Here is a 25,251-nt window from a genome sequence, read left to right on the forward strand (position 1 = left end):
CATATGCCAGCAAGATTTTGCCGACAGGACCCTGATATAGCTGACTCTTGTGAGGCTATGCCAGTGTCTGGCAAATACAGAAGTGAATGCTCAGAGTCATCTATTGGATGGAACAAAGGGCCCCCAATGGAGGAGCTAGAGAAAGTACCCAAGGAGCTGAAGAGAAGCTGGGAGAAGTGGCCCTTGGTCTTGCAAAGATTATATGCCCCAATACAGGGGAATACCAGGGCCAGGAAGCAGGAGTGGGTGGGTTGGAGAGCAGGGTGGGGGAAGGGTATAAGGGAGTTTTGATATAGCATTTGAATTATAAATGAAGAAAATATATAATAAAAAAAAAGAAAAGAAAAACCCTGCTATAAAAGAAACACAAGATAGTGGTCGTATCGAGGTAGAAAAGTCCTCCTGAAATTCTTTGTAACAGTTAAGTAAATAGCAATAGAAAAAGCTAACTCAAATTTTCCACAGCGGGTTTCCTCTTATAACATCCCAGATTGTACAAATACATCTTAAAAGAACAGAAGCTGAACAAAGGAGGGAGGGTTTTAGGCAAGCCACGGAAAAATTAATAAGGATTAGACATTTTTTGTACTTGGTTCAACCCTGCCTGCATTTTATTTTATTTTTTTAAATTTTGTCTTTAATGCTAAGTTACAGTGTGAGGCCCACGTGAGTCACTCTTCTCTTCAGCGCTAGCTCCGTTATCCAGGATTACTGGCATTAAATGCTGAATTAGCATTAGATGACTGCTATTGTTTATAAATTAATTTTTCCAGTTTCTATGAATTCTGTGAATTTAAACACTATATAATCTCCCTCTTACCCTCAAGGGGGTACAGGGTGTTACCATGAGACTATGGCCCTAAGCTGCAGACTTAGCAAAATGGGATTTGCTCTGAGGTGGTCACGTGACCTTAGATCAGTTGTCACTCAGCCTTCACTGACTCTCTTACTGCCCGCCTCCCCCCCCCCCCACACACTTTGGTATCAATTACAACAGTTCTCACTTCCCTTCGCTCCCTCCAAATCCTCCGTATACCCCTCCCCACCTTCCTTCAAATCCACACTCTCTTTTTTCATTAATTGTTATTCTATGCATACATGTATTTATTTATACAAGTACAGTTCTGAGTATGAGCTAAGTCCGTATAATGTTACTTGTATGTATGCTTTCAGGGCCCACAGTTTTGCACTGAACAGTCGATTGATGTGGTCTTTCCACCTCCAGCATTCCTCGGCCATCTACAGTTCCTTGTGTAGGACTGAGGCCTCATGGGCTTCCCTATCTCCGCATGTTCGTTGATGTCAACTCACATTTAGTCAGTCATTTGGTAAACCGACTCGCTTTTAAAAGGAAGGGATTGAGGGGCTAGAGGGATGGCTCAGTGGTTAAGAACACTGGCTGCTCTTCCAGAGGTCCTGAGTTCAATTCCCAGCAACCACATGGTGGCTCACAACCATCTGTAATGGGATCTGATGCCCTTCTCTGTTGTGTCTGAAGACAGTGACAGTGTACTTATATACACATACAATAAATCTTTTTTTTTTTAAAGGAAGGGATTTGACCATAGGCTGTCTAATGTCTCTTCTAATTCCAATATTAGGACCCTTCTTCGGTTTCACACTGAGGAGATTCTCTTGAGGACATGCCCCTGCTCCAGACTCTGCCCTTCCTCTATGAATTTTATGCTAAGGTTTACTACTTGAGGGCTGGGGAACACCTAGTCAGTAGACAGCTTGCTCTGCAAGCATGCAGACTTATATGTGAGCCAGAACACACATAAAAGTCCTGATCATGGTGGAGGTGTGCACTTGTCACTCCAGGGCTGCAGATGTGGACAAGGGCAGCTCCTCGCAGCTGACTGACCCGCTTAGGCTAACGGGTGGGCTCCTGGCCATTAAGAGACTACGTCGCAAAGCAGGCATTGCTGAAAATGACATCCTTGGGTGTCCGATGGTCTCCAGCAAACTTTCACACACACACCACACACCACACCACACACACACACACACACACACACACGTGACTCCCTGCAACCACCCCCCATCACCAAAACAACAACAACAACAACAACAACAACAACATCCCAAACCAAACAAAAAAAGCCAACCAAACACACACAAACACTTCTTCATGGCATGGCAGCAGGAACCTCTGCCTCCACCATCTGGCTGCCATGCTGATAAACAATATAAATTTTATCGTTGCTGGGCCCCTTAACAGAGAAAACAGACACATCCAGAAGTTTTCTGTCTGCCAGCACCTACCAGCAGAGGCTTAGAAAATACAGATGGAATTGAACTTTCAGATTTTGGCAATGGGGACCAACATAGGGTAGGTCAGGAGGAGCTTATAGACTCGGGATCCCTGAGCAAGGACCTTAGTACTGTGTGTGTATCCTTTTGTGTATCCTTTTTTCTATTCAAATCAAAAAAGAGCAGAAATATCTATATTCATGTGATATGGACAATGATACACATAGGCAATTTTGTCTCAGGGCTCTGTGGTAACCCTGGGAGGTATGGGCTGCTAGCGTTGTGCCTGGGAACTTTCTTTGAGCTGTAACCATGACTTCCTACGCTTAGGGATACTGTTCAAGTCCCAATCTCAGGAGCCAGGTCCAGTTTGCATGTGTAAGAAACCCTGCATGGGGAAGAAACTGTGATTTGTGTTCTGTGAGGCCAACAGTTCATGAAGGCATAGTGAAGTTTGTGGCACGCCCTGATTCCATCTCAATGCAGGCTCCTGTGAATTTGGAAAATATCTAGGTCTTCTACAGTAAAGAGAGATATTTTTTGGAAAAACCAGGCAGAAAGGCCTGGACAGATAGCTCAGTAGGTGAGGGCATTGGTGTTTTTTCCAAGAACCCACTTTGGTTCCTCAGCAATCCACATCCAGAAGTTCACAACCACTTGTAACTCCAGCTCCAAGAGACTCCAGCACCCTCTCCTGGCCTTCATGGGCACCCATGCACACATAAATTAAAACAAAGACAAAATAAGTCTTGTTGAAGCAGAAGCAGGTAGATCTCTTGTGAGCCTGTTTTACACACTGAGATCAGACAAACCATCCGGACCTGTAGAGAGGATAAGGGAAGGGAAGGATTGAAGTAGGAGGAGACGGGTACCAGTTGCCAGACCTAAGTGTTAAGCATGGGCAGTCCTGAAATCCGAGCTGTTTCTGAAGTTGGATCTCATGGCAGAGGGTAGCCCGTGGCTGTCAAGGACTTATACAACATGGGACTCCAAAAAGAGCTTTCCCTTCTTGTTCAGCTCCGTGGAGTGTGCAGAGCTGACCCGTGACCGGGTCCCAGCACCCCTTCCTTCTCAGTATGTCAAGCCTTTGAACCAGAGCCACGGTCTTCGCCCCAGTCCCTCCATTGGGGACTGAGAATGATAGAACCCTGGGCTGACCTCTTTTCCCAGTGTGGAATCCCTCAAATACACATGCAGTGACTGCCCCGTGTTTGCAATCTTGACACCCAGGCCTGTTCCCTGCCCACTTCCGTTTCGCCAGTCTCAGATCTATGACTTGGCCTAAGGGCTGTCCTTGCCAGGGCCTGCTCCTTTTTTTCTGTTTTCTGGGTATCCCCAGCCTCCTCCATGCAGAACCCCCTACCTTCCTACTATCAGATGAACATTCAATTCCCAGATGTGGTGTTTAACGCAATAATGATAAGATTCTGATCTGGGACCAAAAGCCTTTCTGGTCAACTTGCTCCAAGACCAGCTAAATGTTCTTTCACACAGGTTCTTGGGAATTGTTCACCAAACAAGTGTACTGGTCCAGAAACCTCAGAGCTTTACGGTGAATAAATTACCTGGAAAGTTCTCTTGCACGAGCCCTGTCCATTTTGTCTGTTTCATCTACAGGGATGGAAGACGTCATCCTTGGCATCTTCCAGCCCCACCTCCTACCCGTCCCGATGTCTAGTGGAGTCTCTGATGTTGTGGTCAGGAGAGCAGCCAAGCAAGTAGGAGGTGTGGCTGCTTCCTTCCAATACCAGGCACAGTTTTGCATCCTTGGAAGGGACTTTCCCCGGTTGGTTCCAAGTTAAAAGACTCCATATATGATTTGGAAGTATTGGTTAGTTGTTCCTCTGTCTCGATGGTATCTCTGCAAAACCTTTGGAAGTGTTTTCTTTCACTGATATTCCGTGAATGCTGATTCAAAGAGAGATTTGGTTTCCTTTTTAATCCTCTTCTTTTAGCCCTGCCCTGTTTGATTTAGTCTTTCCGGTAGCTTTTATTAAGCTATATTCAAGTTCAGAAGGCTAAGGGATTTTTTTTTTTTTAAAGAGAAAGCTTGCCTACCAGGCAGTTTTATATTTTTCCCCAAGCACTCAAAAGTCTAATCTTTTTCCCATTTAAAATGAGAAAGAGTTTAGTAAGAAATTGACTTGAGTTTGGAAGGAAGGGAGCTTCAGGAAGCTCTAATCTCGGTGACAGTTTAACAAACCAATCAGACTCCCTGTTCATCTACATATGCAACAGGACCCTTCCTTGCAAGCCCTCAGGGTAGGAAGCCTCCAAAGCAGCCAGTGTGAACCCCTCCATTTGCCCGAGTTTGCTCTCCTGCACTTGGAAGATTTGGGGGTCCTTGCAATATATTGCCTTCCCTTTGGAAGCAGAACGAAATCCGTTCCGGTTGTCTTTGAAATATTGGCTCCAGTTTTAAAGTCTTCGCAACTCCCAAGTCCATAATAGTTATAGAAATTCCTTGATATTTGTGGGTTTTAGATTTTTTTTTTCCTTTTCTTTCTTCCTTTCTTGATTTCTTCCTTCCTTGCTTGCTTTCTTTTTCTTTTTAACTTTTTGGACAGGAAACCAATGACATATATTTTTGTTGGCTCCATAGAGATCTTGCTCCAGAGAAAGTACAGGGTGGTCTATAGCACGGCTAATTTCTTGCCAATAGGTGACCATGTACATCCTAACAGCCTACAGCGAATTTAAGAATACACATGGTTAGCCCTGTTCTAAGTTTCTTAAATAGGCGATGGCTGACAATTCGCGTTTCTAGTAAGTTCTCAAGTAAAAATGTCACTTCTGGTCTGCATTCTTCTCCATACCATTGTTCTTTCCAATTAGAAAGGGAAACGACTGATACCAATGGATATAACTTATCTCTGTCGCTGTGGGTTTTTCCATATCTATCAAAACAAACTTAATAGGCAAAGTAGAGTAGTCTGATTTATTTGAAGATCCATTATTAGTAAGATATTGAGAGATGTTTATAACAGAAGTATTACATTCCTTTTTGGTTTTATCTATACCACACTGTTTGTAAAACAAAAACTGACACTGAATGATAAAAGCTACAGTGAAAATTCTTTAATTGTATTGTACGTAACCGAGTTTATAGCAAGTCACAGAGTTTCTCTTTTGAAACTCATGAAAGTAGGGCTAATAAAATGTACTTTAAAGGCTGCTAAGGAGGAAACTAAAGTGTGTATGTGTGTGAGTGTGTACTATCCAACAGCCAATGATCAAGAAATAAATTTTAAATTTTTCGTTCTTTACATTTTAACACCTTTAATTATTTGTGGACATAAAAGCAGTTTATTTTCTTATCCTGCAAAGTCAGAGAAACAGAAGGGAAGTTATAAAATGTATTAAATGTGGGATTATCCCTTTAGATGATACAAGAATTAAAATTGAGGATTTAAATTTTTTACAAAAAATTGACCAGAGAAATAATATCTTCAATGCAAATTATGCTATTTTAGACTATTGTGATAAACTCGTTTGTTTGTTTCTTTCTTTCTTTCTTTCTTTTTCTTTCTTTCTTTCTTTCTTTCTTTCTTTCTTCCTTTCTTCCTTTCTTCCTTTCTTCCTTTCTTTCTTTTTCTTCCAAACAGGATCTCACTGCATTGCCCAGACTGGCTTCAAAATCCTGGATTAAAGAGATAATCCTTACTCAGCTTCCTCAAGCAGCTGGGATCACAGGCACTTTTTAACATGTCTGACTACTCATATTTTTAACTGACAATTTTCTCAAATCCCTGTTGCATTAATGAGAAAACATGTTGCACATCAGATTCTGTGCTAAAACTTCATGTGATACTGTGACATTTTATCTGAATGACAAGTCTATGGGGCCATTTATCCTGAAAGTTATGGGCATTTGTTTATTAATATCTCTTTGTACCTATATTAAGAGGTCAATATAAGCAAGGACTTCATTTTTCACACTGCTGTAACCCTGATGTTTAGATGAAAACTTGGCATGTAGTAGGGATTCAGTGTGTGTTGACACATCAGTGAACCAGGGCAAGGAAACATTCAAGAGTTGGTTGATGCATCTACTACATAGCTGATATTAAAACCTGAGTGTTTAGACCCAAGGCATCTATTTTCTGTCTCCTAACATACACTGTGGAAGATAGACCTTTCTAAACCTTTCAGTAGATATCTAGGGGATCCTGTGCCACAGCGCTCCATACCCAAATATGCTGACACACCTGTGAGCACAGGTAAGACCACCACTTCTGCTCAAATTCCTGACCCAAAAGGGACCCACCCAGACCCATCAGGACACAGGAACCAAGGGACAGCCGGGGACAGAATCCTTCCAGTTTCCATTCACACCCCAGAACTAACCCTGTGCCATAGCTCTTCATACCCAAATTCCTACCAGAGAGAACTGGTTTCCCAGGAGTACAGGCTTGCAGAAGGGACAAGCCACAGTCATACAGCAAGACTAGCTAACACCAGAGATAACCAGATGGCGAGAGGCAAGAGCAAGAATATAAGCAACAGAAATCAAGGTTACTTGGCATCATCAGAAACCCATTCTCCTACCACAGTGAGCCCTTGATACTATAACACACCAGAAAAAGCAAGACTATGATTTAAAATCACATCTCATGATTACGATAGAGGACTTTAAGAAGGACATAAATAATTCCCTTAAAGAAATATAGGGGAATACAGGTAAACAGGTAGAAGCCCTTAAAAAGGAAACACAAAAATCCCTTAAAGAATTACAGGAAAACACAACCAAACAGGTGAAAGAATTGAACAATGCCTTCCAGGATCTAAAAATGGAAATAGAAACAATAAAGAAATCACAAAGGGAGAAAAACTTGGAGATAGAAACCTTGGGAAAGAGATCAGGAGTCATAGATACAAACATCACCAACAGAATACAAGAGATAGAAGAGAGAATCTCAGGTGCAGAAGATAACATAGAAAACATTGACACAACAATCAAAGAAAATGCAAAATGCAAAAAGCTCCTAACACAAAACATCCAGAAAATCCAGGACACAATGAGAAGACCAAACCTAAGGATAATAGGTATAGAAGAGAGTAAATATTCCCAACTTAAAGGACCAGTAAATATCTTCAACAAAATTATAGAAGAAAACTTCCTTAACCTAGAGAGATGTCCATAAACATATAAGAGGCCTACAGAACTCCAAATAGATTGGACCAGAAAAGAAATTCCTCCCATCACAAAATAGTCAAAACACCACATACACAAAACAAAGAAAGATTATTAAAAGCAGTAAGGGATAAAGGTCAAGAACATATAAAGGCACACATAACAGAATTACACCAGAGACTATGAAAGGTAGAAGATCCTGGGAAGATCTCATACAGACCCTAAGAGAACACAAATGCCAGCCCATACTACAAATATCCAGCAAAATCCTCAATTACCATAGATGGAGAAACTAAAATATTCCACGACAAAACCAAATTTACACAGTATCTTTCTACAAATTCAGCGCTACAAAGGATAATAGATGGAAAATGCCAGCACAAGGAGGGAAACTACATCCTAGAAAAAGCTAGAAAGTAATCTTTTAACAAACCCAAAAGAAGATAGGCACAAAAACATAATTCCACCTCTAAAAACAAAAATAACAGGAAGCAACAATCACTATTCCTTAATATCTCTTAACATCAATACATTCAATTCCCCAATAAAAAGACATAGACTAACAGACTGGATAAATAAACAGGACCCAGAATTTTGCTGCATATAGGAAACACACCTCAGTGTCAAAGACAGATACTACCTCAGNATTAAGGGCTGGAAAATAACTTTCCAAGCAAATATTCCCAAGAAACAAGCTAGAGTAGCCATTCTAATATCGAATAAAATCAACTTTCAACCAAAAGTTATCAAAAAGGATAAGGAAGGACACTGCATACTCATCAAAGAAAAAAATGTACGAAGAAGAACTCTCAATTCTGAACATCTATTCTCCAAATGCAAGGCCACCACATTCATAAAAGAAACTTTACTAAAGCTCAAAGCACACATTGCACCTCACACAATAATAGTGGGAGACTTCAATACCCCACTCCAAGCAAATGGATATGTCATGGAAACACAAATTAAATAGGGACACAGTGAAACTAACAGAAGTTATGGTCCAAATGAATTTAACAGATATGTATAGAACATTTCATCCTAAAACAAAAGAATATACCTTCTTCTCAGTACCTTATAGTACCTTCTCCAAAATTGACCATAAAATTGACCCAAAAAGGCCTTAACAGATACAAGAAGATTGAAATAATCCTATGCATCCTATCAGATCACCACGGACTAAGGCTGGTCTTCAATAGCAACGAAAACAATGGAAGCTGAACAACGCCTTACCCAATGATAACTTGGTCAAGGAAGAAATAAAGAAAAGAATTAAAGATTTTTTAGAATGTAATTAAAATGAAGGCACAACATATCCAAACGTATGGTAGCAGTGCTAAGAGGAAAACTCAGGTCTGAGTGCCTCCAAAAAGAAACTGGAGAGAGAATACACTACCAGTTTGACTGCATACCTGAAAGCTCTAGAACAAAAAGAAGTGAATACACCCAAGAGGAGTAGATGGCAGGAAATAAACTCAGGGCTGAAATCAACCAAGTAGAAACAAAAAGAACTATACAAAGAATCAACAAAACCAGGAGCTGGTTTCTTTGAGAAAATCAACAAGATGGATGAACCCTTAGCCAGACTAACCAGAGGGCACAGAGACAGTATCCAAATTAACAAAATTAGAAATGAAAGGGGAGATATAACAACAGAAAATTCAAACACTCATCAGATCCTACTAAAAAAGCCTATATTCAACAAAACTTCAAAATCTGGATGAAATGGACAATTTTCTAGACAGATACCAATACCAAAAATAAATCAGGATCAGATAAACCACCTTAACAGTCCCATAACCCCTAAAGAAATAGAAGTAGTCATTAAAATTCTCCCAACCAACAAAAGCCTGGGACCAGATGGGTTTCGTGGAGAATCCTATCATACCTTCAAAGAAGATCCAATACAAATAGTCTTCAAACTATTCCATAAAATAGAAACAGAAAAAACACTACCCAATACATTCTATGAAGTCACAGTTACACTGTGTATTCTCCCTTGGAGATGGAATGGTTTCTAATCAGGAACCTGTCACAATTTCCTTTCATAGATGTCTTCATAAGAGATTTTTTTTCTACTTCTATCAATATTTAATGTTTCAAATAGATTTTTTAAAACTGGGAAAAAAATCTCCCCCCCCCAAAAAAAATATAGATATCTAGGGTGTGTATAATGTCTTTGTTAAGCCACAAAAAATAAGAACAGTGGTTTAATACCAACTAATACTTGATAAAGAAGCTGCTTGTGTAATTAAAAGGGGGAGGTGTATGCATGTGAGATAACTCAGTGAATAAAGGCTTTTGCATCCTAGTCTGATGACCTGAGTTCACTTCTCAGAACATGCCCATGGTGGAAGTAGAAAACTGATTTCCTGCTGGTTCTTCTCTTGTTTCCACACATGTTCTGTGGCATTTGAGTGCACACACACACACACACACACACACACACACACAGAGAGAGAGAGAGAGAGAGAGACAGACAGACAGACAGACAGACAGACAGAGAGAGACAGAGAGAGACAGAGACAGAGACAGAGACAGAGAGAGACAGAGAGAGACAGAGACAGAGAGAGACAGAGACAGAGACAGAGAAGTAAACGTACTTTTAAAAATAAACAGTTTAGATTTTAGGAACAAATGAAATTGAAGATTAAAGGCTGGAGTCAGGTGTTCTGTATAGCTATGTGTGATCTTCACATAGAGATCCACTATAGAGATCCTACCAAAGACTCCCATTCAGAGCTTGGTTGACTCCAACCATCGTCTCCCAACAATGTTATGGTAATGGAGTAACTCTGAGCCTCAGTACCCCTCCTTCATGTTCTGGATATGCATTGAAGAAATGAGCAGTGTGAAGTCACATTGTGGCACAAACACTTTTGCATCTTCATCTGGGTCTAAGTACCATGTCACTCATCAGATGAAAATGTCTTACAATGCAAAATTTCTTATGCCAGAACTTTTAGAAATACATCATCTTCCTTTTGATGAACGCATTCTTATGTCTCTTCCCTTTGGCTTCACAGATAATCGTGAATCTCTCTGTGCTTTTTATGAGAAGGCTTTTGATTTGCTGTTTACTAGCTGCTAAGTATACACCACGGCTGACTCCTCATTAATTTGCAGATGGGCAATTTCTAGTATATTAGCTTCAGACAAAGTGAATCTGCTTGTCTCTTAGTCTCTAGTGAATTTTTAAATCCAGTGGTCCCTTTCTCTTACAATACTGACACTCTAGATGGTTAAATTTATACTTCAATATGTCATACAGTCAATAGTGATCATGTGACTACTTCTTGCCCAAAGATATTTGATGTCATACCACCTCTATATCGAAACAGCCTCATTGGAGGAATATAAATGCCTTCTTTCTCCCCATTCACAGTTCCTTCGCCCTGCTACTTCTATGTAGGGTGCAGTGGCTATCATTTTGCAGTCTAGACAGGATTCGATAGGATTTTCAGTACCTTAGACATGACAGAACATGATAGAAGGAGTACAGGCTCTTCAGGACAGAGTAATGTACCTTGTGCATTTACCATAAGAAATAAACTTCTATTTTATTTGAGCAACTATTTGGTTTATGTCCTATTGTACAAAGCTAATTTGACACACTGTGGGTCTTCTATACTATTTAACATTCCTTTTGTTAATTTCAAAACTGTATTTTATTGAATTATAGGAAGACAATGTGTCTATTAGGTAACACATAGAATGTTCTGGTACCAGTTTTAATGGCACACAGAGAAATACACTAGGTCGCAGAACCCTTCCCCTAAGTGGGTTTTTAAAAATCACTTTTGGTAATTGGGTCACTCAAGGAGACAGATCAAGCCAGTGACTAATGTGTGTCATTTCTACTTCACTGATGGTCACCGGAAGGCAAGAGTAAGCCTGACTTTCCCAATAGCTGCCTTGGTGGCACAAATCATGGTAGATTCTGCAGTGCAACAAATTATGTGGATTCTTTTGTAATGCAAATTTGGTCCTTGCTATGCTAATAAACAGAAAGTTGAATTCACACAGATACCATGAACAAAGAGACAAGGTATGATGAAGTTGAAGTAAACAAAGCCAAAGAGGCCATGGCCTCTTTCATGTCCGTGACATCCTTCTGTCCAAACTCTGTGCTTCTCATGCAGTTAATCTCATCCTCTCTCATCCCCTTTCTAAATGTTTGGGCGTTACCCAGTACTAAGCCTGCTTACATATATACACCTACACATTATTGGCTAGAATGTGCATATGAAGAAAACCATGGTATTTCCTTTGCTTTGAGTTTGGTTTATCTCACTTAATATTATCCTTTCATGTTTTACAGTTTTGGGTTTCTTTACAGCTAAACGATATATATCTTCTTCAAAACTTCAAATTGTAAAAAATCATAATGTGCCAATATCTTTAGCTGAGAGGAACTTTACAAGAGAAAATAGTTTGCACCACTCCTTCAGATCAAACAAAATAAGACTGGAAAATGTTAAACAGTTGGCTTAGATGCCTTCCCTTAAAGATGATTACACTCACAGACTCCTCACCAAGCTCATGATGACCATGCGCAATAGCCACCTAAATCATTTTTGGAAGAGATCACTCTCAGACAAATTAAGAATTAAAGCAGAGTTATAGTGGCATCTTAGCACTGTGAAAATGTGCATGGATAACATTTCCACGATACACTTTTTTTTTTTTTTTGATTCCTCTAAGACAGAACACTGAACATCTGTTTCTAGAAACAAGTATCTTAGGAGGCTGATTCTTTTATAACTTCCATCAAGTATATAGCAAACGGTAGGGATAGACGTCTTCAACAGGATTATACAATGTATATTAACTGAGCGAATGTCCCATGGCTTACCCCCTCTTTGGGATGGCCTCTGATTCCCAGTCACTCATGCACAGAGCTCTACCTGGAGAAGAACCAGTTGGTTACTCTCCTACTTGCTCTATGGCTTGAGCAGCTGTCCAGGGTACTTAAATAAAATCAATTATTCTAAATCCTAAAATTCTATAGTTCCTTCACTCCCCTTTAGAGAAACAGAACATACCTTATGTGACAATTCAGCTTGCCTTTCATTTTGTAACAAGGCTCTGAAGCCCTGTATGATAAAGGATTAGGAGACTTATTTGTATTTTCCCATGAAGAGCATGTTAGAAAGATTGCACAACACACTGAGAAGTGCACTGTGACACTTTGCTCGTGGCATAGAGGTGTCATGGTTAAACATGAGGTCTCTATATATTATAAACTCAAACACACATCCAGTGTAAAATTGCTCCTCTGCATCCCTAGAATGTGGTCTTCCCCTCGGTTGAAATACATCTCGAATCAGAAAGGCTCAGCCTCGCAGACAGCCCTCTTCAGGTGATGGTCAACCTCTTTCTGACATGGAACTTAATCTAGCTTCTATGTACTTTATCATTCCATCTTTCTGGAGGGCCATTTGACTCTGTGTTCCTATCTGTTTCTCAGATAATAGAGTAAAAATCAGCTTCTCCACCAAATTGTCAATTGTAAGTACTGCAATTGCTTTGCTCAAAACTGCATCCTCAACTTGAAAGAAACGAAAGTGCAAAGGACTTTTATTTCATATCCCTTGTCCCTTCCTCCTTTTCCCTCCTTCCTTCTTTTCTTATCTCTCTCTCTCCCTCCCTCTTTCTTTCTTTCTTTCTTTCTTTCTTTCTTTCTTTCTTTCTTTCTTTCTTTCTTTCTTTCTTTCCAGGTGCTAATATAAAGCCTGGGGCTCTACAAACCCTAAGCAAAACACTCATTCCTGAGATTTACATAAAAAGGAAATGCTAAGTATAACACTGATGTCTATATATTCATGACTTGATAATAAAGCAACATAGAACTGTGATTGGCAATCACTCTTTGGGAAACCACAAGAAGAATTTTTGAACATCTTATCTAATTACTATAATAATGACTATTAAGCCTGCAGTTCTTGAGGTGTGGGCTGAGGAGAAAACTTTTATAATATAAATGTATTTGCCATTTTCAATTGTGGGAAATTACACTCCTATCAAAGCAACAAAGGTAAACTTGCAGTGGGAATTAGGGTGGCTGAGTCAACAGTGCTTCTGCTCACTGGTCACTTTTCTCACGTGATACCCCTCACCGTACTAAAGAAGTAATTGATAAATTGTGGGTATTTAGCCTTTTAGCATTTGGCTCACATTTACAATGGACAAAAAGTGTTTCTTATATTCAAACATAATAACAGATCATATTTATTTGTGAATATCAATATTTAAAATTCAAATTCAAAATTTCAAGCAAAAATTTGAATTTTTGGAAACTTATGTCAAAGTGAACGCTGAAGGCTTCTCAGTGCCTATTGATAAGGCTGGTAAAGACAGTTTAAACATGGCTTTATTATCTTTTCACATTGAGCAACAAAATATGTCAATATTTAGAAGACTGCATAACTCAATTAGTTCAAGTTTTAAAAATAATTAATGTATAAATGTACAAAATTATACATTGTTGAAAATATGAACATATGCATGGATTTTAGTGCCCATACTATTAAAAATGCTTTTTAATATGATTCTAGATTTCATGTCATAACTAACTTTTAAGAAATTATTTTGTTAATGTTGGAGAGATGGCTCCACAGTTAAGAGCACTTGCTGCTCTTGCAGGGGACCCAGCTTTGGATTCTAGCACCCACATGGCAGCTGACATCACTTCCAGAGGAACCAATGCCCTCTTCTGGCTTTTTCAAGTACTAGGCTTCCAACAGGCACACACATATGGCAAGCATTACACAAACATACAAAGTAAAAATAAATCAATCTTTTAAAAAAAACAATAAAACTTTGAAAATTTTGTGTCATAGCTAAGAGGAATACATACTTATACATACAATTCTATTAAATTTAACATCAGTACCTACTTATATAACTGTGTGGCCTAGAATTTCTTGAATACAACCTAAACATTTTATAGCAGAATGAATATAGAAGGGATAAAAGCTTCTAAAGTTTCTATTAAGCTAGATATTAAAGAGAACACAAGATTTAAAAAAAAATATCACCCTTCTATTTCTTGTTTCATGTAAAATGAATTTCTCTTTAAAATGTTATTTGTTACATAACTAGTTTGCCATCAATAATTTAGATGAGCTAATAAGTTTCTGCACATATGTTTTAGATTTTAATGCAATAAGTATTGATAAATGGAATGAAAACAATCCAAATTATTGTGTTGATCTTCAGGAGTGAGGGGGGGCTTTGGGATACAAATATCCATGAGCACTGAAGAGTGCTCCAATGCGTGTAGTAGTTTTTGGCAGCTTGGCAAACATTGAGACTGGAAGGTGTTTCAAGGTCAGCAAAAGGTTAAGGATTTGCATGGTCGTCAGAAGAATGGAGTCTTGGGCATATCTCTAGCTCTGGAAGAAAACAGGCTTCCAGGTCTGTGTAGGAGGTCATTAAATGGTAGTTATGCAAACCTACTCCAGCAGCCCCAAGCAGTATAAGATCATTGTGGGTTGTGTACAGGCTTCTCGGTGAAGAACCGAGGCTGCCATCCTCTGGATATCTATGTAGAAGACTCTGTCTAAATAGGGCTTGGAACACCTGGAGAGAGCACACTCTCCCAGGAAAAGCTGTATGTACTAGAGCTTGTAGAAAACCTGCCTGGAATGCTTGCTTAGAAGCGGATCAGGACCATGGTGTCTCTGGCCACTGTCCTCTCTGGCTCCCTACTAGTGTGCTGTGCTAATAAGCTCTGCCTAGCTTCTACATTGCAGCCTGTTTGCTTCATTTAAATTGGTGCAGCAGAGATAGCAAGGACCAGGGAAAGAAAGGGAGTCCTGACAAAGATCTCAGTCACAACAGTTATCTTAGTCTTATGGATTAATTAAACAGATTTGAAATAAAATTCAGATAGCCTTATTTCCAGGAGTAGCTGGTAGAATATCGGTTACCTGAATTGTACTTCTAATTTGTGGATTTATCTGTCTCATGTCTGTAGACTTCCTACATATGACCAATGCCTGAAACTTACTGTCTTTTGAATAAAAACAGAGCTTCAGGCTTCTGAAAATGGGCTCCTGACTTTAAGAAGCACTTGAAATGTTTTTATCTGGTATCTTTGACTTTGATTTCAAGCATCTCGTAGAGTTTAGGATAAATAATTGTTTAGATGTGTCAACATTCATAAATAGAATGTGTGAATATTTTATAACTTGTCTGGGTAATCACCAAGACTTTTCCCATATCTACGGCTGAGATCTTGAAAGACAGCACAGATATTCTTTTCCTGGGAGTGACCACTTTTCAGGAGTAATTAACATGGATCCAGCACTGGGTACTTTGTGATGACAATCCTTTGAAAATAGTGTGACTGCTTTTACAGATAAAGAAGCTGACACTTGGAATAAATAAAGTCACCCCATCTATGCTGTTACATAGTCTCATCTACTTTAATCCCAACCCCCATCCCAAACCACACATATACACAAGTCACTTGATACACTTGGGATACTTTTGTTATTTTGTATCTTAACAGATGTACTTCTGCTAATCTATCAGCTTGCTGAGGACAAAGCACCTAGAGCCCTTGTCCTTCACCACTCACTCAGAATGCAGCAAAGTCAAGATCTACTATCACAAATACACTACAGTTCCCAATTAAGGTGCTTAAAGCAAACACATCATTATCACCAAACACCTTTTTAGAAATGCAGATTATGAGCTCCATCCTGGAGTAAATTTGCAGAATAGGATCCAATACAAATGACACCCAGAAATTTGTGTTTTAGTAAGTCCTTCTAATTCTGATGCACACTAATGTCTGAGAGCCATCTCTGTAGGTGAAGGGATATAACAGTTTTTTTTTTTTTTAATAAAAACAGAACAGTTGACTCAGCATAGAGCTTAATAAAACCATTTGTTTGATTCACTGTGTGATTAGGTTTATACAATATCCTATCCACCCCAAAATGAAAAATTCATGTAAAAACCATCTAGTGTGGTTGATTCCATTTTGAAAAAGAAATTCAAAGCAATTTAACTAGTCTTTCAATCAATCTGATCTTAAATAAATACTTTTATAATCAATAAGGATTCTATGAAGCAAAGTCCATTGGCTACATGACTATGCTCACGTGGAGAACCAGACACAAAAGTTCAGTTCAGAAGATCTATTCTTTTCATGGAAGCAAACATGAGCTGGATCATAAGCTTAAGAACCAGCTTATTTCCTAGAGGCCCCCATGAGGTTTGAGTTGGTTTGACATCAGTAAAATAGAGCCAGGGACCGGGGCATCCTGATAATTACAGATAGACTTAAGTCCTTTTCGTAAGAGTTAGCATGACTTCAATGCCAAAATCAAATCCACTAGCATGAGAAATTGAGCAACATTTTGTTCTTTAAGGACAAACTATTGTGCCATGCTGAGAGAACTGTTATTTAGGATTTAAGAATAACTTCACCTTTCGTTATAGTCCATCGATGATGTGCAAACGCTTCTCACTGATTGGTGCCACAAAATTTAGCAAAATATATAGATTTCTAAATTCTTTTCTAAGTAATGTCTTCTCTATTGCCTGTTATTGAGTCTTTTAAAAAGCTAAAAATATTTCCTTCTAACTAAATTTTATGTATTTATAGCTATTTACAAAGTTCCCTGAGAATATAATATAATGGCAGAAGCTGTTTCAATGTGTGGCCTATTTAGAATTAAGAGGAAAAATCCTTAGAAGTCTCCATACATTATATAGAGCCATCCATATATTATAAACAGTGCTTTATTAGACATAGTATCTTCATTCTTTAGTTTCTCTCCTAGAAAATCAAGAATTGCCATATTGTTAGGTTTGTGTTATTTTCTCTTCTCCTAACATTATTGTTTTGCTTTTCTATGGACTAGAGAACACATGAATAGCATGGGAAATTTAGCAATAAGAGCCTGAATTCAATTTGGATTGAGAAACAAAGTTGGAAAATTGAATCAACTATTTAACCTGCCCCTACTAAACAATGTAACATCTTCCTTACATGGTGTGGCAGGGCCACAGCATTACTTCATGACTAACTCTACCATGAATCCTACCAGATGGTTAGATATCATCCTTTCAGCTTCTTGGCAGAAATCTTCTATTGCAGTATCATCATTTCAATAAACCACCCATCTTAAAACAAATAGTTTCTTTCACTTGTTCATTGTGCATAAGATTTTATCCTATTTATTTATTTATTTATTGTTTTGCTTATTGTATACTGATCTCTTATTGTATTCTTCTGTAGGAGAATGTCTGGTCAAAATGAAGCAAAAATTAGATGCAGTCAAGCCGAGCAGGCATTTCCTCCCCTACCTGTCACTGGCAGCTTCCAATGGCAGAAAGTGAAAACCCAAAGTCAAACCACTTAACTAAATGGAAACAAATTTCCAGAGAATGGACATTGTTAACGTCGAAGCAAAGGTCTTAGTTTTATACTGACAACAAGAATGAGGATGTAAATTTGTGGACATATACTGCAACTGCAGGCATGCATTCAGGGCTTAACAGCATCACACAATCCTTTTCTGTAACTCTACATCCACTAATATGTGTATTTGAACGGAGGGGCATGAAATGAGAAAGCATATAGTTTACTGGAGTCCTTCTGCTTGGATTGCTGCCAGAACAACTTTCAAAATATTTCAAAACAGCTGCCAGCATGTAAGGATTTTAACAGACAGAACAGAATAATGAATCCGAATCACTAATGAGAGAATAAACTTATATTTTGCTTAAGATCCTTAGTGAACACCAAGATAAGCAGATCCTATATTTGCAAACCAACCTTCTGAAATAATCTATGTAAGAATAAAATACTGAAACAGAACATGCATGCCAAGGTGAGCTATTGTGCACTTCTTCTTTGAGTATTTTTTTGTCTTTGTATTTTAGCAAACAGTTTCTGGAGGGCAGCAGTCATACTAATTCTAAATATGAGTAATGGAAAGCTTCGGCATTTGAGGTTGAATGTGCTCACTTAACTGCTTTAACAGTATAGCATCCAACTGAAGAGACTTCAGAGTATGCAGTTTTAAGCATCTGATGGTTTCTTTTGTGATAGTTTAGCCCCTTGGGCTTCTCAGAGAGAGAGAAAAAAACTCTAAGAAAGGAAGGGAAAATGAGCTTATATGTTTGCAAGCCAACTATACTGCAAAATAACTAGTGGTTAGCAAAACACTCCCAGCCTCACCTAGTCATGGAACCGGTACTGAAGCAAAGAGGTGGTATTGTTTGTCCACAAATACACAACTCCTTGTTGATTGTGCTGAAAGATATTAAAAGACAAACTCCCCCCCCCCTTTGCTTACAGAGGGCTTTTCTTTTTCTCCTGTTTTACTTGGTACATGGAGACTGCTTAGGCATCTTAGTTAGAAACATTAGAAACAGATTAGAAACATTGCATGACACTACTGGTGCCTGCTACCCCCAGGTCTGAGCCACTCATTGGAAGTCTCCCTTAACCTGGTTTGCTTAGCTACAGGTGGCTCTGTCAGCACCAGTGCCTCCCATGGGCCAACTATGCAGACAGATGCTATTATATAGAAAGCCATTGCTTGCTGAGGAGTTCAGTTTTAACCTCATTCCTTAGTCTTTCCCTGGGTTTTCTTTGGTTACAGCATGGCTGGCCTTAACCCAGGTAGAAATGCTCTAAAAATCCCTGCCCTCTCCAGAATGGGTAGGAAGTCTCTGCACGGAGCAAAGGGCTAGTATCTGAAATCCTTTCGGAGCTTATCCAAAGGATGACAAGGTAAGGAGGCCAGAGCTTTGGGCTGAGTGAGGGCCAAGGTCCCTCTGTAGGGGTCCTCAAGAAGCTGGTTTCCACCAGCCCCGCCCCGCACTGCATGCTCGACCAGAGTCTAAGCAGTTAGGTGATGCATTTAATGTCTAGCCCTTCTGCTTGAAAATGACCCGGAAGCGGGAAGTCAGGACCTTGCTTTGGTCTTCAACTAACTCGTGGGCTCCTTCGCACAAGCCACAGATGCTCATTACGATTCTTTTTACGTGCAACATGTGGGGGACGAAGCAGTTTCATATCTCCTGGTATTATCTGCCGTCCAAAGCATTTTCTTTGAGAGGAAAATGGAAACGCAGCTGCGCTGTGGGCTCGGCCAGCGAGAGCCAAGGCTCCCCCCCTCCCAGTCTCCCTGTGACTGCTGGGCGCGGAGGCTCCTCCCGAAAGCCACTTGGGTTGGGGACGCCCAGAGGTTGCCCTGGCAGGAGCGGGATGGGGCCTGGCGAGGACTCGCCTTTGTCCAGCTCCTCTAGTTTCCAGAATCATCAGGGTGGGAGGGACAGCATGGGGCTGCTGCAGGGCTGGCATCTGGCTCCTAGATCCTGTGCGGAGTTCTCCTGCTCGGGAGCCTCTGTCACTCTACACCTTGGCAACTTCAGGCCAATGGGTCCTGTCTCGCTGGATCGTGGTGGCAGGCTGTTTCCCAGGCTCAAAGGGTTAAGCAGGTGCCTGGCCGGGAGAAGCGCGATTGGCCCTGGGTCTTGGTGGCGTGGAGGTCACAGTTAACTTGGGTTTATTTAGAGGGTGCAGCGAATGCCCTAGCCCTTCAGCTGCAGTGCCCAGGCCCTGAGTGCAGGATGGGAAGAGAGTACCAGAATGGGAAACCACCACCACCACCACCACCACCACCACCACCACCACCACCACCACCACCACCCAGCCGCAGCAGCAGTAGCAGCAGCAGCAGCAGCAGCAGCAGCAGCAGCAGCAGCANCACCACCACCACCACCACCACCACCCAGCCGCAGCAGCAGTAGCAGCAGCAGCAGCAGCAGCAGCAGCAGCAGCAGCAGCAGCAGTAGCAGTAGCAGTAGCAGTAGCAGTAGCAGTAGCAGTAGCAGCAGCAGCAGCTAAGCTGGGCAGGAGCTTTGAGTGTGGGACATTAGCAGAGTCGAGCCCTGTATCTCTCAAGGGCTGCATCCGCCTGCATCTTGCATCTCCGCTCCTGCTCACCAGCCAGAAGACAGGGGGAAAAGTGGGCAATCCGGGTCCTGGGGAAGGATGGAGGGAAACGATCAACTCCCACTTCCCCAACCCTAGCTCAGTGAAACCCAGTGCAAGTCTCACTAAAAAGGCGCATCCAAACTGTAAGGATCTCTCTTCACCCCCTAATGAAAGGCAGGCATCACAATGTGAAGTAACAGGAAGGCGCGAGGAAATTAATGCACGTGTTTTCTCTTTTTTGTTTCCTTGGTGGTTGGAATTCGCAGAGTTCTTTTCAATTGTGGCTACTAATTTATTCGTTTCCTCGGTCAAAGGGGGGCGTTAAGAGATGGATCACTAGTGCAAACTAGGATCTAGCTAGACTGAGCCTCACAAGTTTCCCAAGACCAACTCTTCCGCTCACCAGGAGCGGGAAGAGCCCTTTCTTTTAAGCGACCCAAACTCTCCATTGTACAAAAGCGCCAATCCCCCGCCCGCCCCGCGCTCAGTCGCCTTTGCAAACCACCTCTACTAGATAAGTATCAAGTTCTCCAGGAACCCAACTTGCGCTTAGTCACATTCGCTCTGCTTAATGTGGAGAATAGTGTCAAAGAGGGGTCCAGGCTGAAACGGGAGGCTCTGACGCCCCATTCCTACACCCGCGGGCTGGGATCCTGGTTTCTGGCAGCCTCGGAAGGCTGGAGCCAGCCCGGATGGTGGTTATTTCTCCAGAGAAAGGGGGAGAAAGAGCGCACCACCGTCTTGCACTTTGGGTCGGAAGTGCGCTGTGTGTGTGTGTGTGTGTGTGTGTGTGTGTGTGTGTGTAGAAGAGGGAGGGAAAACGCACCCTCCACTGCCCGTTATTCCCTTGCACCGGCCAAGCGCTCGCCAAGCCTCCCGGTGCATCCTTCCTCCTTCACCCCCTCCCCTTCTTCTCTCAGCTGGGCTCGCGCGGCGCTGCTGGAGCAGCCAGTGAAAGCAACATCCTGGAAAGAGGGGGGAGCAACAGTGCCCCCCAAAAGGGAGAAGAGGCCCCACCCTGACACGTTTTGCTGTTTGCAAGTCCCTCGCACACCCCCTGCACCTCCTCCTCGCCACCCCCCCCCCACCTCAGCCCGCTGCGCGCACATCAAAGCGCCTCTCCGCCGCGCACAGTGGCCGCGGCTCACTAATGGGATTGCAGGCTGGTGCCTGGCTCCGCTGCTGCCGCCGCCGCTCGCGCCGCTGCTGCCGCCGCCGCCCGAACCCGAGCCCGAGCCCCCGCCAGCCCGAGCCTAGAGCAGCCGCGCCTGGGGCTCCAAGCCGCGGCGATGATCCGAATCTTTCCGGATTTCAGCGTGCAGGTGACGGCCGCGGCGGCCGGCGGGGCAGCCGCTGGGGTACCGGCCGGTGCGGGCATGGGGAGGGCCGGCGCCGCGGCCAACGGCACCCCGCAGAACGTCCAGGGCATCACCTCCTACCAGCAGCGGTGAGTAGTCCCGCCCGAGCTGGGATAGTGCCCCCGTCTCGGGTACTGGGGTGGGACTCACTTTGCTCTTGTTTTGTGCCTTACAACACACATGCACCTCGTCAGGGCTTACTTTGCCTGCCCCTGTGCTATAGAAGGAGGGGTGGGGGAGGATACACAATCCGAATTGAAAAGCACTCTAGTGCACTGGCGAAGTGAAGTCATCCTTTGCCCTCTGCCAGGCCCCGAACGTTGAGCCTCAGCCCCGAGTAGCCAGAGAGTTCCAGTCAAGTCTGAGACGCTGCAGGAGATGCTTTTGCAAAGTTTGGGCTTCCTGCCCCCTTTCAGCAAAATGTTCTCAATGCCTCCGCGGGTGCGAATCCGCGTTGACGGACAGCCAGGGGAGCAATTGATCATCAGAGGCTGATTGATCATTTGTTTCCAAATAGGACAGAGACGATTTTCATGTGCAGAGATAGACTTGCGTTTCTACATAATAGTGTGAGATCCTGTCACCTGTTACTACAGGGAAAGACAACGAGAAATCTGAATCTCTTAGGCGCTGTTAACTATCTTAAACGCATTATGATGCAAATGGATGAGATTCCGAGATCCAAGTTAGAAAGCAAATTTTACAAAAGTTAGGCTTGGTGGTGAAAGGGAAGTTTTAATATAGAAATTGTTTTTAGTTTTCTAGAGATAGTCTCTAGATTCAAAATAATTGTCATTAAAACACTGAGTACAATTTGATTGAGGTAGGAAATAAAGAGAAATTTACCATCAACAGCTTTCTAACCCTAAAGTTTTCCCTTTAAGGATAACTTTCGATGTTCTAAGATTTTATTGAAAAATGGGATCCACAAAATCGCTATGAGAAAAACTTACAATATAATCAAAAAGGTAAACTCTCCATTCATGAGGCTCAATTTTATGGTAGATGGAAGAAAAAAAGAGCACATGAGAGTGTGAAATTAAATATTTGTGTTTCCCAGATTGTACACGATTAAACATCTGAGAGATTTGCCAATGGCATTTAACTTAAAATATACATAATGCATAATTCAAGTTCCCATTTTACCTCATCTTTGAAACTTCATTGGTTTGAGAACCTTTGGTTTGAAACAATAGTATTTAAATTGCAAAGGTTACAGTAATCTGTCATTGCTATATTTTGTGCCTTCTAACCAATGGCCCAGTGACCAGATTTTGCCTAACACAGTATTTTCCAAGTTCATGTAATTGCAAATATTCTGTAGAAGACTTCATTACATGCTCTGCTTATTGTCAAAAAGTTTTAAAAATAAGTCGTGGAAATAACTCTAAAGGGGCTAATCTTTGTCAGATATATATTTTTTATTAAATTATTTTAGTCATGTTTTACTCAGGCGATTACAAGAACCTTTAACAAAAAAGATCTGGGCATCTTTCAAAAGCAGAACACCAGTAAAGAATTCAGTTTCCCCTTTTCATGGTTCAGGTATGTTTTTTGTCTTTTATAAAACATCTAAATGACAATAGAATCTGGCGGTCACTTTAACTAGGAAGTGTAGGCAATAGTGACAATAGTGTGCTCTGTGAGGAAGAGATTCAAGGGTCAGAAATGTCACATGGCCTTTGGACAATTCCAGGGACCTCCAGGAACTTGAGCTGACCCAAAAGATGTAAATTGAGCATAAGAAGCTGTCATGAATCTCCCACTTTTAGGTTTTTTTTCCCCCTCAGCATTGGCATTGTCCTTTAGAAAAAAGATGATCTTGGGGTTCAGAAGTATCCAGGGGCAGTCATCTCCCCCACCCCACCCCCAAGCACCTGCCTCAACACTTCCCTTTAAAGGTTCCTGTTGGGTTTCAGGCCACTTGTTAAACCTCAACCCACTGGTCTTCTAAAGACAGGGGTGAAAAACAAAACAAAACAAAAAACCCAAACCCACCAAACCCTCTAAACGTTCTCCTTTGGAGTGAATCATGGCTGCCTTTGATTTAAGTGTTCTCTCAGACTGACAAGGTAAGATGACAGTAGTGAAATGCAGTTTCCTTCCCTGTTGTTACTCAGATCTCCTGACACCTGTTACTGTCTTTAATTTTAGTTAATTTGGGGGCAGAAGAGTTGGGCAAGAAGATTATTGGCAGGTGTTGGAGGTAAGGTCTAAGCCAGGAGTCTCCTTTCACAGTTCACCAGCACTAGGAGTCACCAGGACTGGCTTCAGGGCTCTGAGGGGTAGATTTAACTTCCACCCAGAGACCTGGATGTTTTGCTAAAGAAAATTGTGAAATAACGTTTAAGAATTTTAAAGTACTTTTGGGGATCTGATGAAGGGTGACAGGAGTGGGTTTTTAAGCAGTGGCCTGCCTGTTGAGAGTGCACAAACTTCTCTTGTCACCTCAGGGCAGAACTGCCCTGGACTGTCTCCTGGAACCAGAACTTCCAACTGGTTAACTCCCCCTCTTCTTTGCTAGCCCCCATTCGTCTAGTAGGCAACACTCATCATTGCTCCAATTCATTTCCCAACTCCTCTCTATCTCTCCTACCTGTAGAGCCTACTAACTACTCCAAAGACTCTTCAATAGTGTGAAGATATTGCAGCTCTGTCACCACACTTAAGAATCCAGCAGCGGTTCAGAATCCCCTCCCTACTTTACTGGAAGGGTAGCACATAAGGAGACACCCACTGAGCACCCTACCCCAACTTTAAAGCAAAGCTTCACTCATGAATGATGTTTCCCACCAGACTCTTCCATTTGTTCAACGCGGAACAGTCTTGGGTGTCTGTCTTGCCTGCTTAATACAGAACTGGCCCTACTCTGCAAAAGGAGCTGTTCCCATTCTGCAGAGTGGCATAGTGGATAAATGCACTGCCTAGGGTTTCTCCAGGTAACAGAATTCCAGCTGGCTCTGCACTGAGTAACCATTTCTCTAGGCTTCCATGGGCAGTTTAATGGGGGAGGCGACTGGACTAGATTTCAGAGGCCACAATCCAGTCCCAGGAACCGGGACTTGGCTCTGCAAAGGCATTTATATGTAACTGCGTCTCAGCGCTTGGGGATTGGCCTATGAACCCTGGGGTCTGCATATCTGTACGGGCGAGGAAAATGCAGATGTTCTGGCTCTGGCTCCTGGCTGAGGGCGCCAGAGTCACGAGGTGCAAGTCCTGCATCCGCGCTCAGAGGCTCAGGGCAGTTGGGCCTGCTGGCCTGGGTCAGCTCAAGACTCATCACCTCACGCTCTTTATTTCCACTGTCCCTGAAGATAGTCCAGCCCACTCTCCAGGCATCCTAAACCCCACTCTCTCTTTTCTGCTGGCTGACATACTCTAGAGAAGGGAAGTGTTTGAAACTGCAACTGAGTGGCGTTGTTGCGCCAGCAGCCAAGCTTCCCAGTCCCCAAATGAGAGAGAGGGCGGGAGAGAGAGGGAGGGAAGGAAGGAGGGAAGGAGGGAAGGAGAGAAGGAGAGAGAGAGAGAGAGAGAGAGAG

The 25,251-nt window shown here is 41.9% G+C and overlaps 1 protein-coding gene across 5 annotated transcripts in view; it reads left to right on the plus strand.

Moving 5' to 3' along the window:
* Positions 1 to 21,585: 21,585 nt before the first annotated feature.
* Npas3 (neuronal PAS domain protein 3) overlaps positions 21,586 to 25,251 on the plus strand; it is an 819,449-nt gene continuing 815,783 nt past the window's right edge. For all 5 annotated transcript variants that reach the window (XM_029541027.1, XM_029541028.1, XM_029541029.1 and 2 more), the window contains exon 1: positions 21,586 to 21,801. In XM_029541027.1, the coding sequence (XP_029396887.1) occupies positions 21,644 to 21,801 (158 nt within the window). In that variant the 5' untranslated portion in view covers positions 21,586 to 21,643. The remainder of the gene's footprint in view (positions 21,802 to 25,251) is intronic.

This window comes from Mus pahari, chromosome 7 (genome assembly GCF_900095145.1).
Source record: "Mus pahari chromosome 7, PAHARI_EIJ_v1.1, whole genome shotgun sequence".
Classification (NCBI taxonomy): Eukaryota; Metazoa; Chordata; class Mammalia; order Rodentia; family Muridae; genus Mus; species Mus pahari.